The 20613-nt window shown below is 42.3% G+C and overlaps 1 protein-coding gene across 2 annotated transcripts in view; it reads left to right on the top strand.

Moving 5' to 3' along the window:
- The window catches only part of AMMECR1 (AMMECR nuclear protein 1), a gene marked incomplete at both ends in the record, with an annotated part of 97099 nt that extends 82374 nt beyond the window's left edge, over positions 1-14725 (top strand). For both annotated transcript variants that reach the window (XM_084269113.1, XM_084269114.1), the window contains 4 exons: positions 659-773; positions 7952-8042; positions 9713-9809; positions 14611-14725. In XM_084269113.1, the coding sequence (XP_084125239.1) occupies positions 659-773; positions 7952-8042; positions 9713-9809; positions 14611-14725 (418 nt within the window). The remainder of the gene's footprint in view (positions 1-658; positions 774-7951; positions 8043-9712; positions 9810-14610) is intronic.
- Positions 14726-20613: the final 5888 nt, after the last annotated feature.

The following is a 20613-nucleotide window of genomic DNA, read 5'->3' as shown; positions in this document are numbered from 1 at the left end:
TGAGATGTATGTTTGCCTATAGAATGGTATGTTAACCTGAGGACTAGCTTAGCTGTTTCATGCTTCCCTGTTACTAACCATTTCTTCAGTGTTGTAGAACATCTTCGAGTCCTGTAGGTTTACAGGGCTGTAGAGCCCCTGGATGTTTTTACCTTTTTATATTTTCCTGTGCCAGCAAGCATGAATATTATTCTACTTTTGGAGAATATTCTGCTTGTGTGGATTTTATCTTTTTTTCAGCTGAATAGTGAAGTTCTGCAGTTTGGTTACTACATGTTTGATGGTTGCCGAATTTCCCCCCTATTGTTTTAGATTTTTTGAAAGGGTTTTACTCAATTGCAAGTAGAACAGCTATTGCTTTTGTAACTTTCAAAAAAACTTCCAGGTGCTTCATTAGTAAGATTGTCACAGTAGCAAAATCATCTGGGGAAGGAATAACCCCCAGAATGCCTCTGTTGGGCCAGACACAATCTGAAACAGATGTCTAAGGGAAGAGTTGGGAATGCTGGTCAGTGTGTTACACTGGCAACTGGATTATTGAACTGATCATCGTTTCATCAGGATTTTTTTCCTTTATATGCTTTTCAGTTAATTCATTAGATCCTTGAACTTTAAAAAAAAAAAAAAATCCTTTGAAATTCTGTTTTGTCTTCAACAGTGCCCTTAAAGATAGTCGTTTCCCCCCAATGACGAGGGATGAGCTGCCACGGCTTTTCTGCTCAGTGTCTCTCCTCACTAACTTTGAAGATGTATGTGACTACATGGACTGGGAGGTAAGGATGTCAGATATCTTTTAAGAAAATTACTTTGATGCCTGTAACATCTGTAGCAGAAGTCATGCCCTGGGAATTATCTGCATGTGTTTAGTGTACCTGTCGTTTTGCACTCTCTACACGTTGTTTTCTGCACAGATTCAAAAGATTTTGGTAGAATTGTCATCACCTTAAAAAAGCCTGAGCCGTGCAAATGGAATACAGGTGTATTCTTGTCCTTTTCAGCACTTAGAGTGTGTGAGACTGCATCAAGCACAGTACTGTTTGCTTTTGCAGCAAAGCTAACTACTGCAACATGGCAGAACAGTCATTGGTTCTGAAAAGAGGATGTTCCAGTAGGAAAGTCTATGGTCTGATGTATGCTGCTGGGAATAAGCACTGCAAAAAATAGCAATCCTAAAGCAACCCACCTTATTTAGCTTGTGGAAGTGAGCAGTTTACCTTTCCCAACATTCTTCTGCTTTCAGAGCGAGTGTCCTGCACAGACCCCACAGAGCCCTTACGCAATGAGGCCAAGAAAATCATTGCCTTTGTTTTCTTTGCTACTTACACATTGAGCTGAATCAATTTTAATTGTTAGGTTCTAGGAAACCTGCATGCCCTCTTGGAACAGCCTCATAAAAGAGATTAGGAAGCAAATGCTGCTTTCAGAATGCTTTCTGGGAAGGTGTACTGAAGAAAGGGTTATTCTGTGATATTCTGCTTTTTCCCACTGGAAAAAACAAGTCACTGCACTTCTCATCTCAGTCTGTATGGTTGTCGTGTTGGTCTGTCTGCATTTGGGTGGACATTAAAAACATGTTGAAATGGTCATGTATGATGGCAGGGATGTTACAATGCCAGAGACACTGTACAAGTTCCAGTATTTCCTTCTAATAATGACCCTACTAAATAATAGGATTGCTTAAGAGGAGAGGAGGCTTTCTCTTGCATTCATACTTAACAAATAGGTACACATAGAAGTTTCATTTGTTGTTAAAAGGGTAAGAGGCCCTACTGTGTGGGAGTGGTGGTACCGAGCAGTTTGGATTCTACAGGAGCTGAAAATCTAATAAAAATGTGTTTCCTATTCAGCTTGTAATGACAAGAATTTCTTAACTTCTGATATGTAAGTCTGAATGAGATGAGTGTAAACTTCCTTTGGGGTTTATCAGCATTTTCACTTTAATCAGAATTATTCATTTTTTTATGTAATGTCAGACCAAAAATAAATCTTCCCTGAAACTGTCTTGTTGAGAATGCACACAAGCCTTTCTCAGAGAAGCAGCTTCTCTTGTTGGTGAACCATTAGCGTGCTTCAAACAGTGTTTTCAAGTTAACAGAAGGGTAGTGACTTCTGGTACTAAACCAAGCTAGAAGTCAAAATGAAAGCTGGTAGAATTTTTCTGCCTTAGTAGGTTGACTTCTGGAGGTAACAGTTGTGATGTTGTCAATTTAATTTCCTTTATTATAACTTACTAAAAATCAGACTGTGAATACACTCAGAAAGTGTCTCCTTAAAAGTGTAAAGTGCATCATGAAATAGAATTTAGCTCTTTCCATGTGGTAGTCTATAATAATTAGATGCAGTTCTATTCTCTCAATAATAAACTTCTGAGATGACCAAAATTGTCCTTAAAGAGAAGCTGAAACCAAAGAAATTCACTTTCCCTTGAAAAAACTGGTTTTAACTTTGTTCCTGGGGAGACTTCTGATTCGTAACTTCAATACCTGTGTAAAACAAAGGCAGCTTTTTTTACAATGGCTATTCTATATCTGGTTGCAGAATCCTTGAGACTTTAACAACAGTGTAAAGCAGCTTAATGCAGAGCTGTTGTCTTGCTCAGGTCAGACTGATCTTATGGGTTCTCATGATTCATCTTATCAGAAAGCACTGACTTAGGAGGGAAGAACAGAGGGGTCAAAAACATAATAGCCCTTGTGTTAGCCATTTACTTAATTGCTCTCTCGTATTTAAGGGGGTTTTTTTAAAGGTTGGGCTTTAAAATCTCTAGCAAATTCCTAGGAATTCTAAGAAATGGTCACAAAATAGGTTCTGTGATTTGGTGTTTTTTTCTTTTCTCCTAGAAGTGAAATGCTCTTCTCAGTATTTCCTATCATGTATAATTGTGGTTGATCTACAAGCTTTCTATGCAGAAGGGGTTAGGGTGTGTGTATAAATATGGCAAAGATAAAATTTGTAATTGTTAGTCCTTGAAAGAATGATTCATCACTGTTTGTGCCCCTGTCAGAGATAACAGCTTAAGTCATGCTTGTGTCTTTTAAGGGAGCTGCAGTTATGCAATGCACAAAGACGTTTTGGGATGATGTCTGTGGAGTTACGATGTAAAGAGAGGTCCTGCATCTTTTATCCCTTATGATGCTAATTTCCAAATCATCCTTACAAACACCTGCCTGGTTGGGAGCCCTGACCTCTGTGGGTCTGCTCCTCATGGTACTGTGGGAGCCAATTCGACAATTCCCTGACAAGAGGTCACAGTATTTCAGAAGTGCTGGTTTGGACACCTCTGGTGCTCTGGTGCTTAAAGACCAGAGCAGTTGAAGACAGGGCTTTTGAGTGTCTCCTGTATCCTGAAGCAGAGTGATCTCCTTTTCTCCCATTACTGAATTATCTTCCCAAACTAAATAAATCAGTATTGCAGGTGTGAGATCTTTTTGCAGCAGAAACTTTAACCAAGTAAACAGGCGATATGAGTGAACTGGCAGCTATCAGTTCCCATGTGAATTAGTTCCCTATTTTCACCTTCTGTAAAAGTACCTGAAGAGGGTACAGCCCTTTAAAGGACCACTTCAGTGCCATGGGTCATGAGGATGCTTCCTAAAATATAATGTAGCATTCTTGTTTACCCACCACTGTCTATGAGTTGCTGTGTGCTTTAGTAGCTGAGCAGATGTCGGGCTCCAAAGTGACACCGGTAGTGTACACGCTGCTTCATTTCTCCTCGACAGCGCCCGCTGCATACTGCTGTGGGCCAGTTTCCTAACCTTTCTGCCTCAAAGAGATGGGCAACATGAGAAACTCTTAAGATAGGTTTCTTTTTTTGATAGTACTGTGCTCTAATAAATGATCAGCTATCAAAGGACTACTTGGGAGACAATTCACAAAGACCAATTACTTGGTAACACGTTTGGTATCGATAGCAGTCATTCTTTCCCCACATAAATTCAGCTTTATTCATATTTCCATTTTCTTGAGCTCATCTTCTTGATCTGTCCTTCTACCAAGTCTTTTCTTCCCTGCACAATTCTGAATTCCTGCCTCAGGATACCTCCAGTTGTGCTGTTGCATCTTAATGCATCTCCCGTTGCGCTGGGAACTGTGTGTGTAGCTAGCAGCACCCCAGGAGCAGGAATGTGGAAGAATTTGAATAGACTGTTGCAAGGTGTCACATTTTTGGGTCCTTTAGAAGGATCTTGTGGCTGGTTTGTGAAGCCTGTAAGTCTGCAACGTGGGTCAATAAGCCTACACTCAAGACAGTCCAGTGAGGGGATACAGATCCCAGAAGTGGTACATACAAGGTATCTTGTGATTTCAGCTGTGGTGCTACAGGCTCTGCCTCTGAGAGAGGGTCTAGATGCATTAGAGTGGGAAATGACTTAAAGTAGCCCCTGCCTAATTTCTTTTTCCTGGAAACACTGAAAAGTGCCTTGATTTATTTCCTCTCTATTTCATGTTATAGCAAACAAACACCTTCTTAATTTATGTTTTGCATTAATTAAGAATCTATGGTTTTTTTCACTGGAAAGTAAAGCTCATCTTGGTAATTCAGACCCTCTCCCGTTTTTTGTGTTAAAGCATCATCAAACATTATGATTGTACATACTTACAATAAGAAACCTGTTGGAAAGCATTACTGTAGTTCCAACAGGGTAGTAACTAACTAGAACTGACCAGCAGCTCTTCCTTAGAATACCTTTGCCCTGAAGTTGCTGTTCTTCAGTAAAATCTGCAGAACTATACATGCTTGTGGTGTTGATGCAAAAGGTCTTTAGCCCATGTGTGCTGGTTTAAATATTAGCTTATGCTGACTGTAAGGTAGCTAAGCTTTTCATTGTACATTTAAGTGTTGTGGAAAACCTTTTCTTCCTGCAAGTGCGGCAACACCAGCAACTCCTGCAGCTTGTACTCCTTAGAACAGAGAAGGAAGAGTCTTAATCTCAGTATTTGGTTCTCTTTAGATGCTGTTCAGTGATTCCATGTATGTAAATACACGGTCTATTAAAAAAAGGAATGCTTCTCATGAAGTGGAGACGTATCTCCTGAGTAGTCTTTTCCCTTCATTGTTAAATCAGAAAGAATCCAGCATGTTTGGTACAAGTGTGGGGCTTAAAAAGGCTGTACAATTCAGCTAACAAAAAGTGAGAGGAGCTTCACTGAATTGGAAGTGCTCTGTTTCCAGACAGGTTTTACACAGCTCTTGCCATAGCACTAGTTCAGTAAATAAAGGGAAGAGTTTCTATGCTATGTGGTATCGTAAGGAATAAATAGTGCAAGTTATGGGCCAGCTTTTTTTGTTTGAAAACGTTTCTAGCTTGCCACTGCTCCATGATCTGTCTGACAAGTGAGGAGAAGGATTAGGAGAAGCCAGAGCAGCCTGGTGTGGTCATTCAGGTGGTTACATGGATGCCTGCGTGGGTAGAACAGAGAGGCAGAAGCAGATGTGCCACAGTTGAACCGGCATCCTGGCAGTGAGGATCGTACGTCGGAGATGCAGTTAGTCTGGAGTGGAGAGCAGCAAATAGTGAGTGGAGTTTGGGAACGGGCAAACACTTGGTTGTAACACCAGGGAGGTGTTGCACTACCCCAGCTCTGGGATATTCCTTGTGGATTCTCCATAAGGGATTCTTTGCTACCTGCTATAATGTCTTTCAAAAAAAATGTTTACAATTAATCTTAAGCCAATTATTGATAATTGCATGTAAGTCTTACCAATTTCAGTGCAGTAGATTGAGTAGAATGGTTATTTGATGATAATTTACTCCACAGTGGACTGGAAGCTTAAATTTCATTAAGGCTTAATGTTTTAGATGCTTACCCAAATTCTGTGTTGATAATCTAACGAGAACAGTGGTACTTCTTCCTCTGGGCTGGAGGGTCAGTACAAGGGGAACTGAATTCTAGTTTGGAACTTGGAGTCAGAACAGTTGAGTGTGAGAGTTGCTTGAGCTTTGGTTTTGCAGTGGATTTTGGAATCATTTTTTCTCAGCCCAACTGAGATAGACAGGGAGAGGTGTTAGGGGCAATAACCCAATTTAACTCCAGCCTGGTTTTAACTGGAGCTAAACAATGAAAAGCCATTTATACTGGACTAAGCATGCTGCTTAGCCATCCAGTTGGAATTCATGCTTCACAGGACGCAGTGAAGCTTTCCCAACCAGAGGAATTGTGGGTGAGGTTGTGTTGCCTCAGTCATTTTGCTGTACATCTCCCTTTTTTTTTCCACAGACGTGGGGCTGAAAGTCTATTCAGATGGTTAATGGGGAACATCCAGTGTGACGCAATCGCTACCGCTTGAGCATTGCGTCATACTTCATACATCACCAGTGCTTCTGGCTAGTTTCCTGTGAATCCTGTGTGATGGCTGTTATGCTGAACAGTGTAGAATTTGGAATCTGGCTGTGGGATGTGAAGGTGTCTGGAGTCTGAAAATATTTGAGCTTGGACATTTGAATAGAGAGAGACAGAACCAGCAGCTGTGAAAACTTGGAATGACATCATTGGGCTCATTTCTGTGTCATTTGGCTTCCAGGCCCTCTGGGCTCACAGTGACATCATCTGAGGATACAGATCAGATGTCTCTGGTGGTTATATACCCATGTTATGAAAGTTGGGTTTAGCAGTGTTTGGTAATGAAATACCCTGTGAAAATGTGCAGTGAATTAAATTCGTTGGTCTCCAGGCAATTTCTGCTGGGTTAGAAACAGTCGGTTCATGGGGACCACTGAGGCCATGGCCAGCTGCAAGGAGACTCTTCCTCCCTCTCCCCCGTGCTCCTATCATTTATACAGATGAGAAAGATTAAAAAATAAAGTCTTAGTGTGAGCTGATACATTAATTGAACAGTGTTAGAGCTTTGTAAATATTCCTCATTTGGTTTTTGACTGTCATGCAGTTACAGTAAAATCGTTTGCAACTGGAAAAGCTCTGACAGTACTTTTCTACTGATGTTGTGTGCTGAAAGAAGTGCCAGCCCAAGTACCACTTGTCCCCTTTAAACATAAACCACTTCCACGTATGACGTTGGGAACTTCGGCTTTGAATGGAAATAACATGTTAGTTACGTGGGCATGAACACAAAACCATCGGTCTCCTCCTGCTTTGTGTTTACACATGGAACTCAGAAGCAGCTGAGAACTTCCCAGCAGTGGAATGCCACAGAATCAAACACTGGGTTGGAAAAGACCTTTGAGATCAAGTCCAACTGTAATATCTGATCCTCACAACAGAGCGATTGTACCTTGTGAACAGGAGTGTTTAAATAACACCCTGGAAAGGTGCCTGGCATCCTCTTATTTAGTTAATTTTTACCTTTTTTTTTTCTCTTTTTTGGCAGTTCAACTTTCTGTACATCTGACTCTTTGGCTTCAGGAGTTTTGGTTCCCATACTGGCATTTTGTCATATTCAAGTGCTTAGTAGCATGGAAATAGAAGTTGAAGCCAAATGCTTTGGATTATTGCCATTTCCTTGTCATACATTAGGAGAAATTTTGAAGGCTCCGGGCTCGAGTTGGTAGTGTGACAGATCTTCCATTGTTCAGTTGTTAATTTGAACCAAATTAATGCTCTTAATTGAAGCGTCATTCGATTTGCCAGCTGTTTGGTCGCCTGCAGATTGTGTCTGGTGACCATGTGATTTTATCAGCAACAACATTGCTGACAGTGTTGGAGGGAGACAGGATGACTTTTGCATCTCAACGGGGCTTCCCTACAGCCCAGCAACAAAGCTCCGTGCTGGGGAGCCGGGGAACGTGTTGGTGCTGCTGCTGACCTTACCAGGCTGTAAGGTGGATGCCTTTCAAAGTCATCACATCCAATCCCACACCTACCACCTCTTGAAACTCTCTGCAAAACGCTGTTAAGCCTGGCAAGGTTCACAGGGGGTTTGGTCGTGTTACAGATCTCGTGTATCTTTATTTTTCCCTTTCAATGTACTAATACAGCTGCCGATTTCTTGCAGGTGGGTGTACATGGCATTAGAATAGAATTCATCAATGAAAAAGGATCAAAACGCACCGCCACCTACTTACCGGAGGTTGCAAAGGAGCAAGGTCATTGTTGCACTTTATTTCATATGATCTGGTGAAGAAATTAAACGTACATATAAATCTAAAATGCAATATTTGACCTTGCACTGATGTCAGATGCTGGAGCAATATTTAATTGTAAGAAGACTCTTATATAAAATGCCACTTACGTGCCTGATCACTCCCCTTACAGGGATTCAGTCAATTGTAGCTGGTTTTTAAACAAGCCATGAATGGTGTAGCTGCAGGAAAATAAAGGATGGAGGGGGGGTACAGTGCTGACAGCCAGCTTTGCACTTGTTAAAAGCTGCTGGTTTTCATGCAGCTGTTGTGCTGTGGGTTTGGTGACATGCAAAAACTGAAGCAATGGGATGCCTGGTCAGTCATCTCAACAGCTGATTTATTCCTAAATTTGCAGGGAGCAAGTTGTGGAGTTTTGGGTTTGTTCTTTTTCAGTTAGGTACTTTCTGCTGTACTTAATTCCTTCTACAAACACTGGCTTCCTGGATTTTTTTGGTGGGTGGAAGGGAATTACTTCCAATATGAAAGTCCAAAATAATGTTGATAAAGTTGCTTTTAATAGAGGTGCAGACCTAAGTTTGTGAATTAAAGAACCAATAGTAGATTTTATTGACCAGTAACCTTTGGGACTGTCTCTGCTCAGGGGGCTGGCAGTGTGTCACATCTTTTACACTTTACACTGCTTTTTTTTTTTTTCTTTTTTTTATATTTGAGTTGATCTACGAAGGAATAAACCCAAACCTTAACTGAGATCCTCTTTGATTGATAATTCTGTTTCCAAACATTATTATTTAAAGTTGAGACTTTCCAGGACAGTTTCTGGTCTGATTTGGAATCGAAGGTTGGGTAGTTAAGGAAGTGTGGTTTTGTCAAGACTTTTGGTGATCACTTAACAACCTTTTTTTTTAAATTCAGGAATTGAGAGGGAGGGTCTGTGTGCTGGTTTAAATTTCTAAATAGCTTTAGTAGACCACATATTACAACCTCACTCTCTCCCCAAAACTACCCATTTGTATTTTTTCATGTACCCAAAACAACCCTTTTTCTTTCTTCTTTTTTTTAATGTAACAATGCAACTAATCAAATTGCAGCTTTTGGAAATAATGTGTCTAACAGCCACTTAAAATCTTAGGCTTTATAAATCAATAAGCAGGAGTTTTGAATGGCATGAAGCTCTTATTGAGAACAATAATGAATCTGTATTTTTAATCCATCACTTTTTGTTATTACCCAACCAGCGATAACATACCATAGTAGTACTGAAATTAGGAGTATCACATGGTATTTATGGAGAAGTATTTCTGAAGTTCTCTGCACATGTTCAACTAATAATTCTTCTAAGCTTTATTTGATGCAGAAATGTTACCTTTCATCCTGTCGTAGCGATTTATAAAGTAATGGTCATACCTGAATGTTTCAGGAAAGTTGGATGTTGTAACATGCCCCCAGTAGAGGACACCTGGATATAGTGGGTCCCCTTTTAAAGTATTTGAACTGTGAGATAAAAATGTGTGGTGTTTGCAGAGCAAACTGTGCAAAGGCATCCTGTGTGCCTGTTTCCTTCAACTGCAGAGCACTTCATTATCCATAACTATCTACTGTACTGTGTTCTTGCAACTTCTGTCCTTAATGCTGTATTTCTCACTAATTTTTACTTCTGTAAAATTCAACAGGATGGGACCACATTCAAACCATAGATTCCTTACTGAGGAAAGGAGGCTACAAAGCTCCGATTACTAATGAATTCAGGAAAACAATAAAGCTAACCAGGTACGCATCCCGCCCGCTACAGGTAAATCCTGGCTTTGTAAAGCTCGTTCCTGGTAAGTGCTTGTTCCAGCTGTTAACAGTAGAGCTCTCCTGGATATGTTATTAATGCTTCTTTTCACAGTAGCAGTGCAGACTTGTGCAAATCTCTGTGCCTTGCACAGGGATGAGCAGCACTGCGCAGGAAAGGAAGGGCTGTTGTTCAGTATCAGGCTACGTGTGTATTGGGGCACCTGTGGGATTCCTTTCCGAACTCTGGAAATCTCAGCAGTGCACTGGCTCTGGTCTGTCACAGGTGGTTCCTTGCCCATGATGGATCTCCAGGGGCTGTTGTTAACAAGGATTGCTGCCATTGACAATTTGGATTGAGCAGGCAGTGTGCTATGGGGCTGCTCCTGTGAAGGCACAGGGGCCCCTCAGAACCAGCCCCCAAAGCAAGTCATGTGTGTCTCTCTCTCCTGTGGACTACAGGTTTCCCTTCTCCTAAAGGCTGTTAGGCACACAACGGGTACCTGATTGACAGGCCCTGTCAGGGTGTCCCAGGGTGCAGGCGTGAATTCAAGATGTTCCTTCGTGCTCTCACTCTTGCACATTCCTGTGTTCTGATGCTGCTCACTTCAATGAAATGTGTTCATGAGGGCTTCTGAGTGGGTGGGAGCCAAAGTGGTTTAGAATTAGCAGCAGATATTCTGCCTGTAATATTGTAGTTAAATGGTGAAGGGGGGAGGAGGGAATGTCTGTAAGAAACTATTTTTATAAGCTTGCTGCTAAACTCTGGGCATCTAGTCCATGCTTGGAGAAATGAGAACTATTTGAATTGTAGGTCATAAGGGTGTATTGGCTGCTCATCCCCATGGGGAGGCTACACCTGACGTTCTGTTAATGCAAATAACAACCTTCAAATCCTTTCCCCAATCTGTTCTCCTCTCTGTCTTCTACAGACTTGCAGGGACTCACAGGGTCACAAGATTAGCTCTAAAAACAGTCTAGATTACTCCTGTTTCTGTGTCCTGAGTTCTTTGGAAATTCTTGCCTTCTCACTGCAGCGAGGTGCAGGCCAGCCTTGACTTCCTTGTCTGTAATTAAAGCCCAATCCTTTCACTTTGGACATCTGAGAATACTCTGGTTCTCCTGATTGTTTATGCCCTTTTACATGATAAAAACCTGAGATTTTGGTTCTTTTCAGCTTCTGAGTTTGCCCAGTTAATCTGCAAATCCTGCTGTTACCTAGCAGTCGTTCATGTTTAGACCTGATAAAAGGCAAAAGCATTTCTTAGAAAAACACCTATTTTAGTCTTTGAGGAATTACTTGTTCTGTGGTCTTGTGGATGAAGTATAAAGACCTTGTGTCCCAGTGACCATTCTGAATTCTGGATTCTTGTAGGAACCTGGTTGCTGTGGAGTAGCAGTGGTGAAGGAGGATGTGCTATTCTGAAGGTTAAACTAGGGAGGAAAGATGCACAGAGTTCATCTCCATTTCCAAATGCAGAGCCCCAGTCTCCTTTTGATTTTGGCTGCACATGGAGTTACCTACTGTTCAAACAGAATATAAAGAGATAGCCAGGGGCAAGAGTAACAGTGCTGTAGCTCCTAAGTGACAATCTCTGTACACCTCAAGAAATAAGGAATCTACATTTCCAAGAAAAAAATGTAATTCTTTATAGCACACACTTTCTTCCAGCCACATGATTCTGTTTGGAGCAATGGGCTGTGAGCACAGAACAAAACCAAACCAAATCCCCCCCGACCACCAACCATCCCATGTTTAGCATATTTCAAGTTCACAACATCTGAACTTGTAGCAGTGTCACTGGCCTGATAACTGGAATAACTGAAGCATAATTTAATCTGCAGAAGAAATTTTTAAGGGTGTCTGTCTGAAGCTGTCAGATTATAAATGGCCATATTAAACCAGTAACCACTTTCCAGCATCAGGCAGCCTTTTTCAGAGCCTTATTTTAACTACTTATACAGTAAAACATCTATTGGAAAGAGGGAATAAATGCTTTAACTTCTTTTTTCAAGTCTCTGAATTGAAATAAACATCCTGTGTGTGAAAAAAGCTTTAAGCAGATCAGAGCTAGTGTACTGCTAAGTGTGTTCAGCAAGGTAATGCCCTGTGGTTCTGCCCAGGGTTTGAAGAAGGGAACTAAAGAACAGTGGAGCCAAGACAAGTACCAGTGTGCAGTGTGTAGGGCAGACAGTAACTGCATTTCCTAATCCCTCTGAGAGCAGAGATGAGCAGCAGAGCGATCCTGGCCAGGCTGCCTTTGCCCAGCTCCAACCCACTTACACCCAGCTCCATTAATCGCCAAGCTTACGCTTTAGTTTCATAGTGTGGGGGGAAATCCATTCACAGAGCAGCTCACCCCTCAAGCCCAGAGTGCTGCACCCCGTGCACATCAGTAGAAGAGCTGCAGCTCTCAGCCAAGCCTGGCAGTTATTTGTTAAACCAGTATGTCATTAGCAAAGGCTGTTGGTTCCAGTAAGTGTTGGGCACCTTTGGTTCGCTGAAGTGAGGAGCTGTAAGGTGATGTGCTCAGTTCCTCCAGCAAAGAGGCAGCAGAAGCCAATGTGTTTGGCACCTTAAATTGCTGCAGTTATTCCACAGTAGTTCAAACTTCTGTGTTGGGTTGTGAGTGCAAGTAGTTGAGCCATCTGTTGTGTTTGTTTCAGACCTAAAAGAGGAGAGAACAACCAGAGCAACTACAGAAGAGAAATATGCTAGAAGGGAGAGGTGGCAGTATTTTAAATCACTGTAGCTGGATTCACCCAGTCTCATCTGTCAGAGCTTATGCAAGGTCCTTCTGAGTGAAACTGGTGGAAATGTGGACTCGGGTTGGTCTTGTGCAGCTTGTGCATCCCACAGATAAGTGTAGATGTGGCGATGGTCCCGCGTTGTCCAGCTGTACTGATGCAGGTACATCCAAGACATCTCTTGTCAGGGCCTGAATTCTGTTTTTAGATACACAGCTGGCTGATGTTACCACAGGACCTCTCCCCATCATTTTTCAGTGGTCTTGGGAGTCTGGAGAGGTTCCTGTTGATGGGCAGCCTGCAAATGTTGTCCCCTTTTTCAGGAAGGGTGAGAAGGCAAACCCTGTTGCTCACAGGCCTGACAGTCTCACCTCAGTGCCTGCGAAAATTCTGGAGAATTTCATTCTGAGAGTTACTGCAAAACACTTGAGAGATGACACAGTCATTGGTCATAGCCAGCATGGGTTCTCCAGGGAAAAGTCCTGCTTAATCAACTTAATTTCCTTTAATGCCAAGTTTGCCCATCTCTTTGACCAAGGGGAGCCAGTAGATGTGGGGGTTTTGATTCTAGCAAAGCTTTTGATGCTGTCTGTCACCGTATCCTTCAGAACAAAATGTCCAGCACAGAGCTAGGTGAGTCCATCATATGTTGGGTGAGCAGTTAGTGGTTGATGGGTCAGGCTTGGAGTTTTAGTAAATGGGTTTACATCAGGCTGGTGGCCTCTCACCAGTGAGTTCCTTGGGGTTTGATTTTAGGATTGGTGCTCTTCCATGTTTTTATAAACCATCTGGAGGCAGGAGTCAAATGTACATTAAGTGATTGACAGTAAACTGGGAGGAGGTGTGGACTCCATTGAGGGTAGAGAGGCCTTACAGAGAGATCTAGACAGACTAGAGAGCTGGGCAATCACCAACCATATGAAATTTAAGAAGAGCAGGTGCCAGATGCTCCACCTGGGACAGGGAAGTCCCAGTTATACATGCAAATTCAGGGATGAGAGGCTGCAGAGCAGCCCTGCAGAAAAGGATGGGGGGGTTGGTTTGATGGTGAGTGGAATGTGACTCAACAGTGTGATCTGTTGGCCAAAAGGGCCAGCTGTGTCCTGGGGTGCACCAAGCAGACATTGCTACCTTGTTGAGAGAGATGATTGTCCCCCTCTGCACTGTTGCAGCCCCACCTCGAGTGCTTGTGCCTCAGCACAAGGACATCAGATGTTCAAGTGTGTCCAGAAGAGGATGACCAAGGTGGTGAAAGGCCATGAGGGTGGGACTTAGGAGGAAGGGCTGAGGTCACTTGGTTTGTTCAGTTTGGAGAAGGCAGAGTGGTGACATCATTCCTGGGTCTGATCCCATTGCAGTCTACAATGCCCTCAAGGTGGGCAGCAGGGGAGGAGGTGCTGATCATCTCTGTCTGAAGACCAACCATGGGACACACAGAAATGGAAGGAAGCTGCCTCAGGGGAAGGTCAGGTTGGAAGTGGTCCTGGAGCCAAGCCTGACAGAGTTAAGGGAGTGTTAATGATGCTTTGTCATATGGTTTAGGTTTAGGTAGTCCTGGGAGGAGCCAGGAGTTGGACTTGCTGATCCTTGTGGGTCCCTTCCAACTCGAGATACTCTGTGATTCTAGTCTAAAAGGAATGTAGCTCCATTTAATGTAGCTGGGATGGTTTTAAAAGCAGAATTTGGCAGACAGTTGGTAACTGATTGCTTAAAAACAGCCCCAAAATCTGTAGTGCTTGTTTATAGCGTTTCTGTAGGGAGTTGGCTGAAGATGTGGGATGTTCTCAATAAATCATCAACAGTTTCTACTTCCAGCAACATAGTAAGCAGTAATTTTTATCGGCTCTGTTTGCTTAAGATGTTTTTCATAAGCTCTGATGTTGTAATTTGTCCTGTGATTCCAGAATGACCAGGCTGGTTCCCTCCCTGCCCTTGAGCAACCCAAGTTGTCTTATCCCCAGTGCCTGAAGCACAGACCTGTTGCCGTTAGTTCTCCTCACAGCTTCCCAGTCACAGTGGATGAATTTGCTTCTTTGCTCTTTTCTAGGTACCGTAGTGAGAAGATGACGATGAGCTACACAGAGTACCTTGCCCATCGTCAGCATCATCACTTCCAAAATGGTATTGGGCACCCCCTTCCACCATACAACCATTATTCCTGACACTGAGCCGCATGACCAGTCACTGGACCTCTCTGCAGACCTCTTCCCAGGAGACCCTGCCCCTTCTTGGTCTAGCTATCTCTATTACTGTACCATTTTATGATGATAGTTTCCGTTGCCGTGCTGAGGCTTCCTAGTTGGTTAAGCTCATCATGGCAACGGGAGGGAAAACCACATTACTACAAAGATCCCATACTTTTTTATTCTTGAGTCACTGCAGATTTTTTTGCAGCATATACAGCCCTTGGGGTTTTTAAGAAATTTTAAATTTCTACTTCATTAACATTGAATTATATCAATCAAGGCTTTCTGTGACTGTGGATGGAAGGAAGAGCTGAAGGGTTACAGTTAGGGATGCTTTGCTTGGCAGAACCGCATTCACGGCTTTCGCATCACGAGGTGTGACAGGGAGCGACACATATCGGGGTCAGGGGTTACACCAGACAATGAGTTGGTAACGTGTGAGTAGTAACGTGTGTGTGCAGCATCTCACCCACAGTGACCATTCCCTGTGGCCGTGTGTGATCTCCAGATCCAGCACGTAGCAGCCAAACCTCGGGGCTGACACACAAACTGCTTTCTCGGACGGAGAAGCAGTGACACGTGGTGGGAGAGGTGACGTTCACACGGTGTGACTCTCAGAATCAAAAGGTCTGATTGAGGGAACGAGAGGTAATCCTGCGGGCAGCCGGATCCCTCTGGCTCCCACTCTGTGCTGGGAACCGAGGGCGATCCAGCCCTGTCAGGACTCGTCATGATAACATTTGTATTGAGATGATGCCTTTCCGATGATCTCAAACTAGGAATGACGTTGGTTGGGGAGTAGCACATGTCATATTAGGAAGAAGATGATTTAGATTTTAGTGCCTTTGACTATGACATAACTTTATACTTCTATATAAAACGCATAGACAAACATATAGCAAATGGGGCAGGCACTGCAGCGAGCGGCCTGGGGGCTGCGCTGCTCTCGCCTTTGGGGGGATTTTTTTTTAAGGTGAGATTATTTTTTTTTTTTATAGCAAACCTATTTTGGAAAAGGAAAACATCCCAGGTTTGTTTCTACTTCTGCTTTTGAACTTTTTGAGTTTTATCAAGTCACTAATAGTTAGATGAAGTTAACTGTTGTTTAAAGAAGAAAAAATCCGTTGTGAAAGAGCACAGGACGAGTATGCCATAATCTTACATGTTTTCATCTGTTTACAGGAGTAGTACTTGAGAGCTCTAAGTACCGTGTAATAATTCTGATGCCCCTTTATACAGTAGAAGAAAGAAAACTTAATGGGACTTCTTCTTGCTGTAAAAATAGGATTTAGCAAGAGGTATGTGTGGTGTGTTTGCAAGCCCGGTAAATGGTTGGAGTCAGCTCCTCGCTCACGTGCCTGCAGAACTCCCACTAATACCTGGTGAAGTTCAGCACATATTCCAGGGGACAATACATGCCATCTACTGCAGCAAAGACCTTCCTAGTGTGAGTGAGTAAGCCACAGCAAGCAGAAATTCCTGTTCTTTCCAATAACGAATGTTTATACGGATAAAGTTCAAAGAGAGAAAATCAATACAAATTCAGGTGTTAAATCAGGCTGTTTCAATAAGGTTTCAAAAGCAGATACAGATAAATGATGCTCATCCCTTATGTGAGGTTAGTTTTGCTGCTTCATGTCTATGGAGGTTCTTGTAGAAGGTCTTTGGTATTCCTTCATCCACAGCATTTGATGTCCAAATGTTAACATTTTCAGTTGCGATGCCTTAATTTATAAGCAGAGGGCCTGAAATTTCAGGAGCCAAGAGATGCCAGCCAGAAGCTTCAAAAAGTGATAGGTGTTTATACAGAGGCTATTTTGGATGATACTGTTGTCTTGTTTCTACTTGGGGAACACTTTTAAACGGATAGTCTTCAAGCAGAACTGGTGAACAAGTGGCTGCCTGAGAAGAGTTGCGTTGGTTGGTTTTTTTTCCTCGCCCTTATAGGGAAACTGAGCACAAACCCAATCATTCTGCTGCAAAAAACATCATCCAACCCCATCTTTCTCTGTCATCTCGTCCCAGCACGCTCATGCTGCTGTGTGAGCTCATCGTTAGAAGTTTTTTAAAAAGCTCTATTATATATAAGAAATATATATGTATTGAAAGGTGCTAATCAACCTCAAGCAGGTCACGTGACTGGTCATGCGGATCTAAAAATCATATCAGATTTTTTTAAAAAATCTTCGATATATGCAGATGTTATACAGAATTTCTTACCAGTGTAATAATGATATACTGATGAATAAACAATCCTGCAGGTTTTTAAGGACAAGGTCAGCAATACTTCCCACCATGGCTTGGGGGGGGGAAAAGGATAGTTTTGTCTCCTTTTTGTACACAGCATAATGCACAATGCATTTTTGTCTATCTCTCAGTAGCTGTTGCTTAAAAAAAATATAGTTAAAAGGGTGTTATACAAACTGTAAAGGTGTGCTTTCCACATGAGCTGATGCCAGACCCTTCTGGACCAGAGTTTTGTATCACTAATTAAAAAAAACTGTTACGGAGTCTGTGGTCAATCAGATTGTATGATGATTATTTTATTTAACTTTTCAAAGATTGGATGACTCAGTCTATCTGCAGTGTTCCTAGGGCACCTACCTCCTCAGCACACCAGTGCTGAACACACTATGGATTGTCTCTGTGTAACTGTGGGTTTCTCTGTACAAAGCGTGCAGTTCACTGTGACACGCTGGGACAGAATAGGTCTGGGTGCTTAAAGCCGCTCAGCAGTTGCTCTCACAAATGTCATTCCCTCTGGTTATGTTCAGGACCCTCTCAGAGATGTTGTAGTGCTGGGTTCAGACACAGATTTTTAATATTTTTGTTGGTAATTCGGGGTACTCTGAGAAGTTAAGGTACAACCAAGTAGTTTATTTCATGGGCTTTTAAGTTGGAATGCTGATTTTTTTCTGAGCACTACTCAGTTTGCCTTATTCCATTAAAGAGATTGTTGGGGTTTGGGGTTGGGGTGGGTTTTTTTTTAATATACTTGTGCTTAATGTTCCTAAAACCCTGTTCTGTAAACCGAGTTGAACAGAGCCGTAGACTTGACATGGAATTATTCCTCTGTCACACTTCGAGTGGCCTTCCTTCTGCCTGTAGCACTGACCTTCACCATCTCAGCCCCGATGCCGATGCGGGCAGGGGAGGGCGCACTGCCGTTCTGACCTCAGACACTCTCAATCCAGGCAGTCAGATCCACTTGCACACCCTGGTGTTTGTATACGGACCTCTTGACTTGTCTCCAAATGTGCGGGTTTTTACAGTTGTTGTCTGGAGTAGGTTACATCTCTTGTGTGTTTAGATCGAACCAAAGAAGCCTCCAGCCATGCCCAGATGCTGCTCCTAAAGCCTGCCTTCCAGTCCTTACAAAATCCCTGCAGGATTAAATGTGTTAACTTTTTTATTTTTGTACAGTTTCTAACTGATTTTTGCTAGTGATGTTAATTGAATTAAGTTTATTTGGGGAGTGGGAATATCTCCCCCACGGAAATAAACTGGTGACTTTCCTTTTATGTTAAAAATGAAAAAAAAAAAAAGAAAAATTAAAAAAGAAAAAAAAAAACAGCAAGAAACCCAAAGTGTGCCTCTCAGATTTAAGGGTTTCTGGTTACATTTATTCTTAAGACCAGCAATGATTCTTTATATACAAAGATATGTTTTTTCCTCGTTTTTTATTACTGTTGAAGAAAAAAAAATAAAAAATAAAAACCTCTTTCTTTGCTCTGGACCCAGTAATTGTGCTGGTACATAAACGCACTGAGAACACAAACTTTTGTTTGAAACTTTTATAACAACTTATGACTGTTTTTGTATATCAAAGTTGATTCTTTTCAAGATATTTGGATCTAGTTTCTAAGTTATTTTAGTGTTTTATATGTTACAAACAAACAAAAAAAATTACTTTAAATTGTTCACCAGCATTTTGAGTGATCTTCAATGCGATGGTGACACAACGGGCTCAGAGCTACCTGGAGTAGCTCCTACAGCCTCTCCGTCTTTTCCTTCCTTCCTTAGTATCTTGATTGATTACAATACTATCACAGATTACCTGACCTCCCCTTCCTTTATAACTAGATCCTCCTTCCTTCCACATTTAACTGCTATTAGTGTGAAGAAACTGTTGAAATGGGCATTTTACTATAAGTACGGCTTAAAAAGAGAAAAAAATGAGGAAAAAAAGAAAAAAAAAATAGAAGGTTATCTGTGGGTCTGTGAGATATGGCTGTGGAAAGATATTGTAGTAGTTTTAACACTATTGTTATTACCTTTTAAATCATTTACCCAATAAAATAAGGAAAAAAGAATCACTATTTCTTTTTATGTTTCTCTGCTTGATTCTGCGGCTTGGTCAGTATTTTCTTGTATTTATTTAAGCTGCTGCACTCGGGGTCAGTGGGAAAGGCTGATGCTGTGCTAGGAATGTGGTCCTGTGCTTGACTCGGCCTTCCCCTGCCTGCCTAGGAATGGATGGGGTGTGCAGCTGTAGGCCAGTTCAGAGGTGAGTCTCAGCTCTCCACGTTAAAGCAGCATTTGTAGCTGTTCAAGGGTTATTTATTTCTATCAGGAGTTACCTGGGCATCAGCTCAGGTTTGCACATTTTACATTTAACTTTAAACTTGGGATTTTAGCCAGGCTCAGGCGCCTTACTCCTGGAGAGGTGGAACCAAGAATCTCCCTGTCCCAGTTTTAGCATTATTCAGGGGAACAACATGTAAGTAAACGCCCACCATAGCATTCACCCAAACCCTTTCATACATTTCCTTCATGTTACTCTTAGAGCAGCAGTAGGTATGATCTATTTTTAGAGCTGAGCTTGCTTTGCCACAAGGGATTTCTTTGTGTTGCATGTCATACCGTGCTAATGCAGACACTGGAGTGGCAGCCAAATTCGGGGGGGGGGGGTGGAAACAGGACCAAAATGGTGTTCCCATGAAGCAGCCCAGCCCCAGTCCAGCCGATGACAAAACAAAGCACCCAGACAGGTAAAACTGGAGAACTTTGTTCACGGAGCCAAATTCTTGGTGTACTGAGAGCCATTTCCTACTGAGGCTGAGTTAAAGGGAGCCTGTTTCCTGATTCTTGAAGTGGTTTTGTTTTGGCTTTGATGAATCCATAGTAATAGAGCTCCTGGCTGCAGAGTCTCTGAAAACAAACAAATACAATCCAGGCGTTGGAGACTGATGCAGCCATTGCGCCACCAGCCTTCAAACCTTCATTTAACAGCTTAAGAAAGTCACCACCAACCTCTGAAAGGAGAGCTGCTTCCACTGTGGTTTTTCAGCCTCGCACAGCCCTGGTTATTGTTTTCCTGTCGGTTTTATCTGATTCAGACATTGAGATGGAACAGCCAGTTAAAGCTTCCTACCACAAGTGTCCTACCCTTCTTTCTGCTTTAGCCAGCTCTGCAGTTACCCCACTGTAAGAACCAAACTAGGAGGGATGTTTCAGGGGTGGAAATTTGCTTATTTTTTTAATACATACATAGGTATTTTGGTATTAAACACTGAAAGGCTGACTTACACTTAGCGTCTCCAAGAGATCCAGAGGATAATTAGCAGTGCCTGGAAAAGGAACACGCTGGCTGAGTTCACCTCAGGTTTCCCTAAAGCACAGCACACAGGATTTCTACTGGAGCTGGTGCATCAGCATTTATGCTGTTCAAAAGAAATTAAGCTGGAGAATTGGTTCTGCTCCCCAGGCACATGAAAACGTAACCCTTCCCAGTGAACCCATAATAATACAGGTGGGCAGAGCCAGCATTTCTCTTTCCTATACTTGCCAGGAACCTTACACAATGAGCTTGCTGCGTCTTGCAGCATTAATTAAAAATACATTTAACTAGACTGCAATAGAGA

This window comes from Gallinula chloropus, assembly GCF_964237585.1.
Source record: "Gallinula chloropus genome assembly, chromosome: 11".
Classification (NCBI taxonomy): Eukaryota; Metazoa; Chordata; class Aves; order Gruiformes; family Rallidae; genus Gallinula; species Gallinula chloropus.
The sequence above is the reverse complement of the archived record's forward strand: the minus strand, read 5'-3'. Positions and strand labels throughout refer to the sequence as shown.